This window comes from Lethenteron reissneri, chromosome 36 (genome assembly GCF_015708825.2).
Source record: "Lethenteron reissneri isolate LAM-NWPU_2019-01 chromosome 36, ASM1570882v1, whole genome shotgun sequence".
Taxonomy (NCBI): Eukaryota; Metazoa; Chordata; class Hyperoartia; order Petromyzontiformes; family Petromyzontidae; genus Lethenteron; species Lethenteron reissneri.
The window spans coordinates 12463010-12476163 of NC_083814.1; the positions used below are offsets into that span (position 1 = coordinate 12463010).

At 59.1% G+C, this 13154-nt stretch overlaps 1 protein-coding gene across 4 annotated transcripts in view; it reads left to right on the forward strand.

Annotated features, from left to right (window-relative positions):
* Window positions 1–760: 760 nt before the first annotated feature.
* Window positions 761–13154, forward strand: part of LOC133351173 (rho guanine nucleotide exchange factor 16-like) — a 32386-nt gene continuing 19992 nt past the window's right edge. For 3 of the 4 annotated variants that reach the window (XM_061566180.1, XM_061566182.1, XM_061566183.1), the window contains exons 1-4: window positions 761–1069; window positions 7452–8422; window positions 12100–12151; window positions 12519–12802. In XM_061566180.1, coding sequence (XP_061422164.1) covers window positions 7607–8422; window positions 12100–12151; window positions 12519–12802 — 1152 coding nt within the window. In that variant the 5' untranslated portion in view covers window positions 761–1069; window positions 7452–7606. Of the gene's footprint in view, window positions 1070–7096; window positions 7193–7451; window positions 8423–12099; window positions 12152–12518; window positions 12803–13154 lie in introns of all 4 variants that reach the window. The other variant, XM_061566181.1, reaches the window with a different exon arrangement.

The window sequence follows — 13154 nt, forward strand, 5'->3', positions numbered from 1 at the left end:
TTGTGTGGCGTGTGCGTCGCGTGTGTGTAGTGTGTGTGTGGTGCGTTGTGGTGGCGATGTGTGGTGTGTGTTGTGTGTGTCGTGTGTGTGTGTCGTGTGGGTGTGTGTGGTGTGTGTGTCGTGTTGGTGTGTGTGTCGTGTGTGTGGTGTGTGTGGTGTGTGGGTGTGTGTCGTGTGTGTGGGTGTGTGTCGTGTGTGTGGAGTGGTGTGTGTGGTGTGTGGTGTGTGTGTCGTGTGGTGTGTGTGTCGTGTGTGTGGTGTGTGTGGTGTGTGTGGTGTGTGTGTGTCGTGTGTGTGGTGTGTGTGGTGTGGTGTGTGTGTGTCGTGTGGTGTGTGTGTGGTTTGTCGCGTTTGTGTGGCGTGTGCGTCGCGTGTGTGTAGTGTGTGGAGTGTGTGTGTAGTATGTGGCGTGCGTGTGTGGTGTGTGTGGTGTGTGTGTGGCTTGTGTGTAGTGTGTGGCGTGTCGCGCGTGTGTGGATGCACGGGCCGAGCAGGTGAAAAGAACATGGAAAGAGTGGCAGGGATGGAGGCTCGGGGAGATGGAGTGAGACACCGAGAGAGAGAGAGCGCGCGAGAGAGTTTGGCTGGAAGAGGCATTGATCAAGTGGAACTCGGCAGTGCGTGCGTGTGCATCGCGGTGGGGTTAATGCCGCGAGACGAGCAGGAGGAGGTGACGAGAGGCAGGGAGGGAGGGAGGCACAGAGAGAAAGAGAGAGAGGGAGAGGCAGGGCAAGGCAAGGGGGAGAGAGAGGGTGGGGGGTGTTGGTTGATCGGAGGGCGCAGTTGGCAAAGACTCTCAGTGCGCGCGGCGAGAGCGAGAAAGCCAAAAAAACAATCGGCAGATCACCTCCCCAGCACCGGCCGCATTGGCCGTGTTGTTGTTGTTGCACGACCTGTAGGTACAGCCTCCATCATGAGCGAGGCGAGTCGGAGGGAGTGAAGGCACGGGGAGGGAGAGACGGGGGAGTCTGTCCAGCCGTGGCGATGAAGTCGTAACGAGAGCGAGAGAGGCGGCGACACAGCCGGGCCACCTTGTGGATTGCGCCGACGCGAACCCGCTCCTGAGAGGGTGAGACTCGACTGCCGGTCACCACCACCACGTGCACCACCACCACCACGTGCACCACCTTCTCCACCACCACCATGTCCACCACCACCACCACCTCCTCCACCACCAGGGATTCATCACATGCCGGTCACCACCACCACCACATGCAGCACCATGTCCACCGTGTCCACCATCTCTTCCTCCACCATCACGTCCACCACCATGTCCACCATCACCTCCACCACCACCATGTCCACCACCACCACTTTCTCCACCTCCTCCACCACCAGGGATTCATCACATGCCGGTCACCACCACCACCACCACCACGTGCACCACCATGTCCACCATGTCCACCACCTCTTCCTCCACCATCACGTCCACCACCATGTCGACCACAACCACGTGCACCACCATGTCCACCACCATGTCCACCACCACCACCACGTGCACCACCATGTCCACCACCATGTCCACCACCATGTCCGCCACCACCTCCTCCACCATCACGTCCACCAAAGACAGAGATTTCCCCCGTGTAGCCTGAACAGACTGTTGGGGCAAGGGGTGTTAGCGAGCACCTATGAAGGCCGACACTGTGGCACACGAGGGGGTGGGTGGCCAGCACCACGTCCGGCCACCTTTGTCTCCTGAGTCGACCTAGGGGAGGCCCATGACCGGTTCCGGTAATCGTCCCCGGTGTTGGCCGTGAGCGGGAATCGAACTCGAGTCGCCGGGTTCGTAGCGCAGCGCTCTAACCGCTGCACCACCGCTTCCCTATCATCATCATCACGTCCACCACCAGCACCACCTCCTCCACCATCACGTCCACCACCACCATTATCACCACCAACAACAACACCACCACCTCCTCCTCCACTATCACGTCCACCACCACGAGCACCACTACCACGTCTACCACCAACAACACCACCACCACCACCACCTCCTCCACTATCACGTCCATCACCACCAGCACCACCACCACCTCCTCCACTATCACGTCCACCACCACCAGCACCACCACCACCAGCACCACCACCACCTCCTCCTCCACTATCACGTCCACCACCACCTCCTCCTCCACTATCACGTCCACCACCACCTCCTCCTCCACTATCACGTCCACCACCACCTCTTCCTCCACTATCACGTCCACCACGCGTCACCCACGCGTCACCCGCGCGCCGCGTGCCGGGCGGGTTCCCCGTGCCCGTCTCGTGGACCCGGGCCGCCCTCCTCCCAGTGGCGGCGGTGTGGCGCCAGGCATCGCGGACCGAGAACAAACTCCAGCTTAGCCCCCCCTCCTCCTCCTACATAACTCGATGAGCATCGGATTAATAGAAAATGTATAGGGGATTGATCCGAATATATTCTCAAGCAAAACAAACTAATGATTATCGCGAATAGCCAGTTAGAATCTCTCATCTCACTCCATCTGGGTCTCTCGCACACCTACAGTACTGTATCTCTGATCGCAACTCGTAACATATCTTACCTCTCGTCGATGTATCTCTTCTCATCTCTAGAGCTCTATGTCGTATCCGCATCTCTTCTGCCATCTCACTGGGAGTTCATAAGCTGAAAGGGGTCGGGGCGGAGGTAGGGGGGGGCATGCCCCCCCCCCCCCCAGTGGGCCAACATCGCCACCAGATTCACCACCGCCGTTTCATCCAGGGGTTGGTGAACCACGTAGAGATTTTCTAGGCTGCGAGGTGGCCGCAAGCGGGTCCGTGAGTGCCGTGGGGGTGTTCACGGTCAAAGCGCCATGCCGGCAGGACCCTCCTGAGCAGGGAGTCTTGAGACTCAGTGGCGCGTGCTCGTGGCTAATTTATTACTTTGAGTATTATCCGAGTCATGGCACTGGCGTGCCAGAGGTGTAAAGGTCACAATGAACTTCGCGTACAGTCGTTTATACACGTTAGAGTGGTGTCGTTGAAGTCGCCTGACAGTCGGATGTGGATGACAATGTCGCATCTCGCGACTTGCTGGGGGGGGAGGGGGTGACACGCGGCTGCGTGGACATCGTGAGCGCATCCACACAGCGACGCCTGGCGTAGTACATGTAGCTGTGTCACGTGGTACATGTAGCTGTGTGACGTGGTACATGTAGCTGTGTGACGTGGTACATGTAGCTGTGTCACGTGGTACATGTAGCTGTGTGACGTGGTACATGTAGCTGTGTGACGTGGTACATGTAGCTGTGTCACGTGGTACATGTAGCTGTGTCACGTGGTACATGTAGCTGAGTGACGTAGTACATGTAGCTGTGTGACGTGGTACATGTAGCTGTGTCACGTGGTACATGTAGCTGTGTGACGTAGTACATGTAGCTGTGTGACGTGGTACATGTAGCTGTGTGACGTAGTACATGTAGCTGTGTGCCGTGGTACATGTGCTGTGTGACGTGGTACGTGTAGCTGTGTCACGTGGTACGTGTAGCTGTGTCACGTGGTACATGTAGCTGTGTGACGTAGTAGCTGTGTGCCGTGGTACATGTAACACGTGCTCTATGTAGTTGGAGGTATTGCGATTGAGTCCGTCACGTGGTCGTGATGCACCGGGTGGCTCAGTGACTCTCACAGTACCAGCAGCGCCCTGGTAAGTACATAACTTGGGGCGACATCGACACTCGCGCACACGTGCTCAGTCGAGGCTGAGTCGACCTAAGGGATGGCCCAGGATCGGTTCAGATCATCGTCGCTGTTTGTTGGCCGTGAACGGGATTCGAACTCTGCTCACCTGGGGTTCGTAGTGCAGCGCGCTAACCGCTCCACCACCGATCTCCCCCCCATACCACCTGTTGGAGGAATGGTGGTCGCCCATCCAGGCACGATCCAGGCTCAACCCCTGCTTAGCTCAGGCGGCACTTCCTACCCACCTAATGTCGCTCGCCAGGTGTAAAGGTCAACACCACGCCAGAGGTAACAGGTAAACCACGTGGCAGGTGTAACAGGTAAACGCCGTGCCAGGTGCCACGAGGACATTGCGTGACCCGGGGGGGGGGGCTCTTCGTTGCAAGGCCCTCGGGCCACTGGCGGAGGCCGGCGGCCTTTAGGGCGGCCCCTGACATGCGCCCCCCCCCCGACCATACACAAGTGGTGAAAACGCAACCCCGTCGTCGTCATCGTCATCATCGTCGTCGTCACAAACCCCCAATGGTTTCAGACGGTGCGGCGGCCCTCACCACACTGATGACGTCTTATCGGGGAAAGTGGCCCCCCGCCCCCCTGAAAATGAGTGATCAACTCTAGCGTGAGTCGTCATAGCTGTACCTGACAATGAGCAGCAACATGCCGATGATGATGTGGTGGTGGTGGTGTTAAAGACCGTGCTGCTGCATCGGCGCGTTCCGCGGGCTATAACGCGACATGCTGGCTACAACTCGTGCAAGCGCAAGCGTGGGCCAGGGTGGAACAGCAGTGGAACAGCGCGTGTGCAAAGAAGCACGGACAGGCGAGAGACAAGCGCGAGGAGCACGCGGATTGTAGAGCGCACGCAAGTTAGAGACGACGTCCTCCTCCACGTTGATCTTCATCATCCAGCAGCGGATAGGCCACGGTGATGAGTGCGTCGCGCAGGTCCGTTGGGGCTAACGACTGCTGCACGGGGCAGCGCGCCGGTAATGAAACGCACGTGCATATTACGGAGTGATGAACAGCGTTGTCAAGAGCGGGGGGGGGGGGCTGTGTGTGCTGCGTGATTCCCGAGGCAAGCGGGGGGGGGGGGGGGGGGGGCTCACGGAGCAGATGTTGAGTGTTTGTGCGAGCGGATTCCACGCGGCGGGCGGAGTCTGTTCAGCATTAAAGATCTCCGTCGTCTGGAATGAGATAGCGTTCTTAGGCAGCCCACGCTCATTCCTTAAGACGAAACCGACCCCCCCCCCCCCACCCACCAATCAATCTCCTTGCCTCTCTCTCCTCTTCCCCTCTCTTAGCTCGTTTACACACGTAACGAAGACAAAGCCCCCCCCCCCCCCGTGTAGCCTCTAACAGGCCGTCGTTGGGGCAAGTGCTGTGCGCGAGCAGCACTTATGAAGTGCGGCACACGGAGGAACACGAGGGGGTGGGTGGCCAGCACCACGCCCGGCCGCCTTTGTCTCCCAAGCGGCGATGTTTTGCCACCACCACCACCTCCACCACCGGCTCTATCCAGCCAGCAGTGGGCATTGTCTCATCAGCAGGATGATTGGGTACAGCCACAGTTTAGTTGATCGCCAGATCGCGTGTGGTGGGGGAAAGTGTGAGTACTCACACCTCTCCCGAGACGACTGGCGAGTGTGGAAGAGTAGGCCAAATACCTTCTTGAGGCACTCTCTAGAGCTCCCTCTAGTGGTGGCCCTTCTGTCACCAGTGGCGTGAGCAGGCAATTGCAGGGCTGCGCCTTGATATTTTATATGCAGAGCGCACATTTGAATGAACACGGCTGATGTTTAATCGTTAGCATTAGACTACACTTTCGTACGCCTGTATATTTGGAGTTTGCGTCTCTCTCTCCTTGTGGTCGCATCGATTTTTCTCTGCGTCCTCTGGGGTTTTCCTCCACATTTAGAATCAACATCACGCCCTTAGGGTATTTGGCTGCTAAACATTTCCGGATGGTGATAAACCACTTCGTTGAGCTATCATTTGTCAACATTTGTGGCCAGGTCGCTTCTGAAAAAGAGCTGTAAAGTTCAGTGGGCCTTGCCCGGTAAAATAAAAACACAATAGTTTCGTTCAGAACTGATGCAATTGCAGCTCGCTCGACTTACGAGAAAAAAAAAATTGCGACGTTTTACAAGGTGGCTGCAAGACAAGGCGGAAATGTCTCGAGATCATAAAAACTTTTTTTTCATCACGAGGTCCTTTAACGGATGTGCGGCAAAGCCGGCGTGGGGCGTGGGTCCACAACAGCCTGGCGGGGGGGCGGCGCTATTGGGGATACGACAACGACGTTGGGCCGACGCTGCCGTCGATCATGAAATCTACCGCCGTGAATTGAAATCCTGCAAGGTGATTGTTGTGCCGCAAAGCCACGAGATCGATTTTCGAGAATCTTACAGCAGAACCCCCTAACCCCCGCCGCCCCTCCCACACTCCCATTCAGGGTCAGATGTAGAGGCATTTGTGCACACCATGGGGTCAACATAAAAAGATGACTCACGCGCAACCACAATTCAGTAATCTGGACAAGCCGCGGCGGTGGCGATGGTAGTTGGCACAGTCGGGGGCACAGCTGATGCATCTACTAGTCATCTCAGTCAGCCGACCCACGGCACCTGCTGGGTCTGTCCCGTGACCTAGTGCACATAGCCTGGTACAGTATGGGGGTACAGCTGGTGCATCTACCAGTCATCTCAGTCAGCAGACCCACGGCACCTGGGGTCTGTGCCGTGACCTCCTGTGTCAGCGAGCCTTCAGCACTTCACGTGACGGCCTCAAAGTGCACCTGGCCTGGCACAGCCGCTGTGGTGACGTCACCGTCGGTGGTGGCCGCCTGTGGAGGCAGTAGCGAGGGTTGGTGAATCACCGCACACACAGATGTTGTTGCCTAATCTCCATCTGTCCCTTCTGTATGGGGGCACGCGTGCGGTTTATGCAGGCACTCTGATTTCCTCCCACACGTATGATCATAATAATAATAAGCAATCGCTCTTTGGCTGAAAACATCTTAATGCACAGAGGGCCCTCAGAGCTTGGGAAATTCTTGATAGCACCGGGGCCACCGCCTGGCTACTGCGTTCCAACGTTGCGCTTTGCTCAGCGAGTGCGTGATGCAGTTTGCATGGACGACGACACTGAACACGACGCTCAAACGCCGAACGAAAACATCTTGAGATTAAAATGCAGACATCGGCGCATCTTGGTAGCGCGTGCGATATAACTCGGATGGCACGAAACGCGACGAGTCCCGGACGCAGTTTGGCTTCTCAGTCCGGTGAGGGATTCTCGCCCACTCCGCACGTCTTCCGCACGGCGCGTAGCTTCTGTGTAGGACAGTGTGCTGCTGTCCGCACTCCGCTAGCGAGTGGCGATCTCAAGTTCCCCTCTGTTCTGTCTCCTCCAGATGCACTGCCCTGGGCTGCGCGGTATACAGTGATACACGGCGACGGTGACGCGAGTCACGGGTCAGGGCGAGGGAGGTGCAGCATTGACGCAAAGGGTCAGTGCGCGCTGGGCTCGCAATCCAGCTGGGTCGCCGGCTCGATTCCCCTTCTCACGGCGCGGCAGCTTGAACCACCCCGCCCCCCACCTCGGTCCACCCAGTGAGGGGTGATGAGCTGAGTCAATCCCACCCGCGACCAGGGTGTGAACTTGCAAACTTCTGATTGCGAGCCGCACGCTCTCCCTTTGACAGGCGTCCAAGGGACAGCCTAAGAATACCGACCACCGCTTGTGTGTTTTCTCTCCTGCCGTGCCAGGGAGTCCCGAGGGAGGGCTGCCGCGCCGTCCAAGCGGGAGAGAGAGAAGGAGGGCCAGGAGGTGGCCGTGCTGGGGAGTTCTCTGACCGCTGCCGCACCATGACCGGCTCGTGACCGAAACCTTGGCTTAGCTCTCCGCCGCGTAGACATCAAACATGGAGCGCAGCAACGACGTGGACCTGTCGCAGCTCCACATCTCCCCCAAGTGGAACTCCCCGCACGGCCGCCACCGCTCGCAGTCCCTGCTCTCCTCCTCCTCCGCCGGCGCCGGCGCCTGCGGCGGCAGCGTCGTCAGCAGCAGCAGCGGCAGCGAGTCGCCCACGTCGCCCGGCACCCCCGTGGAGACGGAACCCGCCGGCGCCGCGTCCCTCGCGCGCTCCCCCTCGCACGCGACCCCCCGACCGCCGGCCTCGGGCTGCTCCCCGCTCGCCGGTGCCGCGCCGGCGCTCAACGGCGCCTCCGCCGCGCGGCCGACCTCCGGCCTGCGCGGCGGCCCTCTCGAGTTCGACGTCGACTCGGTGGTGCTCAGCACCGACAGCGCCGCGGCGCGGAAGCTGGGCACCGCGCAGGTCATCCCCAAGGGGCTGGCGGCCGGGAAGCCCGCCGGGGCCAACGCGTCGGCGCGCCGGGGCCTGAGCCACCACCGGAGCCTGCAGGCGGTCGACCGGCGCGAGCGCCGGACGCGCAGCCTCCTCTTCTTGGAAGCGGCGCCGGCGTCGGACGACGAGGGCGCCGCCTCGGCGGGAGACGCCGAAGCGGCGCCGGTGGACGAGCCGGGCTGGCGCCGCCCGAACGGCGGCGGCGGCGGTGCCGTCGGCGTCAGCGACGTGGGGGGCCTCCAGCGGGGCCTTCGCTCCACGTCGTACCGCCGCGCCGTCTCGTCGGCCTCCGCGGGCGGGAAGGCCTCGGCCGAGGGCAAGGCTGGGTGGCTCAAGCCGCTGGGAGAGGACGCAGGCCGCTCGCCCGCCAAGGTGAGGCCGCGTGCGTGTGCGTGTGTGTGTGTGCGTGCGTGTGTGTGTGTGCGTGTGTGTGCGTGTGTGTGTGCGTGTGTGTGTGCGTGCGTATGCGCGTGCGTGCGTGTGCGTGGGTGCGTGCCTGTGTGCGTGCGTGTGCGTGTGCGCGTGCGTGGTCGACGCACTCAACTCGTGTTGACGACTCGGTCAACCAGACTCGGTGTCGTCTCATCCCATTCTCCGTGTTCAATCTCAACCACACTGCAAGTCACAACACGACAACAACAACCGCCGTTCACCACTTAGTGGCGGTGACGTCACTACGGCGCTTGTGCCAGGCTAGGTGCACTTTGAGGCCACGTGAAGTGTCGAAGGCCCGCTGGTCGGAGGCCACCAGACAGACCCAGGTGCCACAGGTCGACTGAGATGACTGGCAGATACACCACCTGTGCCCCCTACTGTGCCAACTTGCTGTGTTTTAGCCACCCGGCTCTCTGATCGTTGTGAGCATCGCTCCTCTGCCGTCTATTGTTGCTGGAGGGCGACTGCCTCCAACTGCCCAGTAGCGTCCTTCACGAGCCTCCTCCACAGAGGCCGATCTTGACACCGCTGGTACCAGTCATCGGCAAGTCCACTCAGCTCCACATCCTCCTCTACCACATCACTCCATCTCTTCTCTAGCCCGTGCCTTATCTGTTTAGCCCCCTCTATCCGACCAAACAACGGCTGCTTGGGCATGCGGTGGCTGGACACGCGGTCACAATAACACACTCACTCGCTCAGCCGCTCACCGCACTGCAGGTCACAACAACACCACTCACTCTCCAACTCACTCACCCACAACACTTTCTGGATCACCTCCCATCGTCTCTTTTCCCCGAAGCTCTTCACGACACCAACCTTTCTCAATTCAGGCAACTGTGTTCGACTCCACATCTAATACGGTGACATCGCCGATTACCGCAGTCGAATCTCGCTCAACAGAATTGGCGGCTCCCTTAACTGCTCGGGCTCTCCAGCTTGTATTGCAAAAAAAGAAAATGTGCAAATTCTATAGATTCAGGCAGTGCCAGCCGAACATTGACAGCCGCAGGTTACAAATTCACAAACCCGACAATATCAATCGCGACCAGAAAATCAGGTCCACTCGCACCGCCCCGCTGTGCCTCGCGACCACCGTGTCTCCCCGCTGCACCCGTGGCATGCTGGAGCGGTGAACACCGATTAAGACCTCCAGCTCCGGCTGTTTCGGCATGGCGTTCTAGACGGCCGTTTTGCCAAAGCCCGGTGGGGAAACTCGCCCCGCGTGCCCATCAGCCCCGTGCCGTCGGGGCCCGGGCCACGATGTCCGACGTTTCGCGCGCCGCGTGCTGGGGGCTTCTTCGGTAACTGACCCGGAGAGAGCTCTCCGCCGTGCGTGAGAGGGTACGAGAGGGTGAGGGTACGAGAGGGTACGAGGACTTGCCCCGCACCTCTGTCATAGCCAGCGGCAGAGAGGACTACACCGTGACCTACGCTCGGCCGGCTCGCGTGTCGTGGCGAGGTCAACTGTGGATATCTCCCACACGTCCCGACACGCCTGGCCACCGTGGAAGAGTCGGGCCAAAATACCCTCCGTAGAGGGGTTCTCTCTAGAGGCCGCCGTTCTGCAGCGGGTGGTCGCGAGCAGGCAATTGCAGTGCTGCGCCTTCACCTTGCTGCCCAACGGCTTGACTCCCCTTGTCCCACCGACAGCGCCTGAGCATTGTTATCGGGTGTCGCAATCGCAGGGAACGGTGTTAGGGGGTGGGTAGAGTGGGGGTAGGGGGTGGATAGGGGGTGGGTAGGGGGTGGGTAGGGGGTGGGTAGGGGGTGGGTAGGGGGTGGGTAGGGGTGGGTAGGGGGTGGGTAGGGGTGGGTAGGGTGTGGGTAGGGGGTGGGTAGGGGGTGGGTAGGGGGTGGGTAGGGGTGGGTAGGGGGGGGGTAGGGGTGGGTAGGGGGGGTTATGGAGTGGGTAGGGGGGGTAGGGGGTGGGTAGGGGTGGGTAGGGGGGGTTATGGAGTGGGTAGAGGGTGGGTAGGGGGTGGGTAGGGTGGGTAGGGGTGGGTAGGAGTGGGTAGGGGGGTTTAAGGTAAAGGAGCCACAAGACAAAGCGAGCCGCCGCGTGCCCCAAACAGCACGTGATGCCGCATGAGTGGGAACTAACCGACGCGTCATCGTCACCGCCGCCATCAACATCATCATCATCGTCATCATCGTCGTCGTCCACATGATCCACACCCCGTCCGTCAGTCGATGGCAAAAACTAAACTCACGGTTACGTACGAACACAAACTAATGATTTGCGTGGTCTTCACGCAGCAGTGGATTGATGATGGCTGCTGCCACTGATAGTGTTATTCATGAAGGATATTTCGTTTTTTCCCATCCACCCCCCATCGACTGCCATAAAACTGCAGGCCACGTGCCAGCGGCAGAATAATTCTTTAATAGACCTGAGGAATCCGATGAGCTACCAAGCTCTTTGCCACGGGTGTCCAGTGCAGGCCGAGCGCTCGAGATTGGCTCAGAATAACTGCAGCGGCCAAAGTGAAGTTCAAACGTCCACGAGTCCATGAAGCTCACACGCACACACGCAGCAGACGTTGCCACCCACTCCGCCGAGGTGCATCACCCAGAGCCACGCGCTGGCGTAGCGAAGAGAAGCCAACGCCTCAGGGCCCTGGGGATCACAGTAGATATGCAAAATTCGTGCCAAGGTGTCAACGTGTTTTGCTCGGGCTGCTCAACGCGACGCTTTTGTTGACAAACCACACCGATGTTGCCAGTGTGACGTGGCCGATCGATTTGATTGGCTGTCGTCGCCGTCATAAAATAGTAGCCGTAATTTAGGGGCTATTTTTGTTGTGAGATCGCTTAAATATAAACGTGTGGATGAAACCCGCCAACACCCGACCACAGCCAATTAAATAAGGTTTGTCACGTGAACAGAACGGGCCGATTCGTTACTGGCACAGCACACCGGTTGTGTGTCGGAGAATGGCATGTGTATTGCAGTAAATTTGAAATATTCAATCGACAATAATGTCCCGCTCATGATTATTAATGAGGTGGGTTTTCCACGTGGAGTGACGTCACCCGCTCATGATTGTTAATGAGGTGGGTGCTCCATGTGGAGTGACGTCACCCGCTCATGATTATTAATGAGGTGGGTGCTCCATGTGGAGTGACGTCACCCGCTCATGATTATTAATGATATAGCATTACGGAGTTAGCGTGACATCAGGGTTCTGGCTTTTTATGTATGAAGAATATTACATATTAATAATATATCGGTTGTGAAAGCCTACGTGTTAGATTAACACTACGCGACCATCTCACCCACACAACAACAACAACATTTTAAGTGTTGTGGATTTGCTCTCCGACACACAACAACCGGTGTGCTGTACTAGCATCGAATTGGCAAGTTCTGTTCACGTGACAAACCTTACTAATTGGCCGTGTCGGGTGGTGGGGGGAGTTATAACGACACGTTAATATTTACGCGATTTAACCCCAAAAAACCCTCTACTATGGATGATATTGGTCGCGAAAGCCTCGTACCGCGTCTTAGACTGACTAAATCCCCCGAGACGAATCGTGAACATTTGGTCGGGGGTTTAAGCCGCCGGCGTCAATGTCGAGAAATTAATGTTCGCGGTTTACTTTTGCAGGCAAGCGACTCGAAGAAACCTTTGCTGAAGAAGTCACACACGTTTGAGGAGAGTAAGTAGTCGCGGGCCGGTCGCACAGCGGACGGCGCTGCTGCACGGACTAATCACGGCTGCCTATCCATCTTGACGCTCGGAACGCACTGATTCGCCGCGCACTTGGCAGCGCACACACCGGCTGTCGCACGCGACGAACGCGCCATTAGCCCCGCCCCCTGGCCCTGCTTGGCCCTCGCTCCACGTTCGGACGTCTTCCGACGAAGCCGGCGTGTCGCGTATCGGTGTTCTGGCTCGGCACTGGCACATTACCCGGTGGGAAAAACCCAGCCGTGCCGCGCCGGCCTCGCGGCCGCTCGGCCCGTAGCGCCGGCCGATAAAGAGTCTCCTCCCCCGACTCCCCCCCCCCCGCCCGCCCGGCGCAGGCGCGGACACGGTGCTGTACCAGCAGTTCCGCGAGCGAGGGCTCGACGGTGGCGCTGCGGACGAGGACGGCGCCCCCCCCCCGGGGTCCCCCGAGCGGGGGGGGGGCCCGTCGCCGATGGCGGGGGGCTCGTCCTGCCCGCTGCCGGCCGTTGACGCCGTTGACTCGGACCCCAGCATCGTGCCCACGTACAGAGCCCAGCGGGTGATGTGGAGTCAGCTGCCCGAGGTCAGGGACTCGGGCGTCCTGGAGAGGCTCTCCTCGGAGGAAAGGAAGAGGCAGGAGGTAAACCAGCAGACCTGAGGCTCCATGCATTGCGATGTATGCACACACAAAGACAAAGATTCCCCGTATAGCCTTAACAGACTGTAGGGGCAAGTACTGTTAGCGAGCAACTATGAAGGCCAAAAGGTACACGAGGGGGTGGGTGGCCAGCACCACGCCCGACCGCGTTTGTCTCCCCAGTGGCGATGTTTACACACCGCACCAGGTCCTCATTTGAGGCTGAGTCGACCTAGGGGAGGCCCAGGACCGGTTCAGATAATCGTCACTGGTGTTGGCCATGAGCAGGGAATCGATCTCGGGTCGCCCGGGTTTTGTAGCGCAGCGATAGGCCTCGGCAAGGTAAGGTAATTTA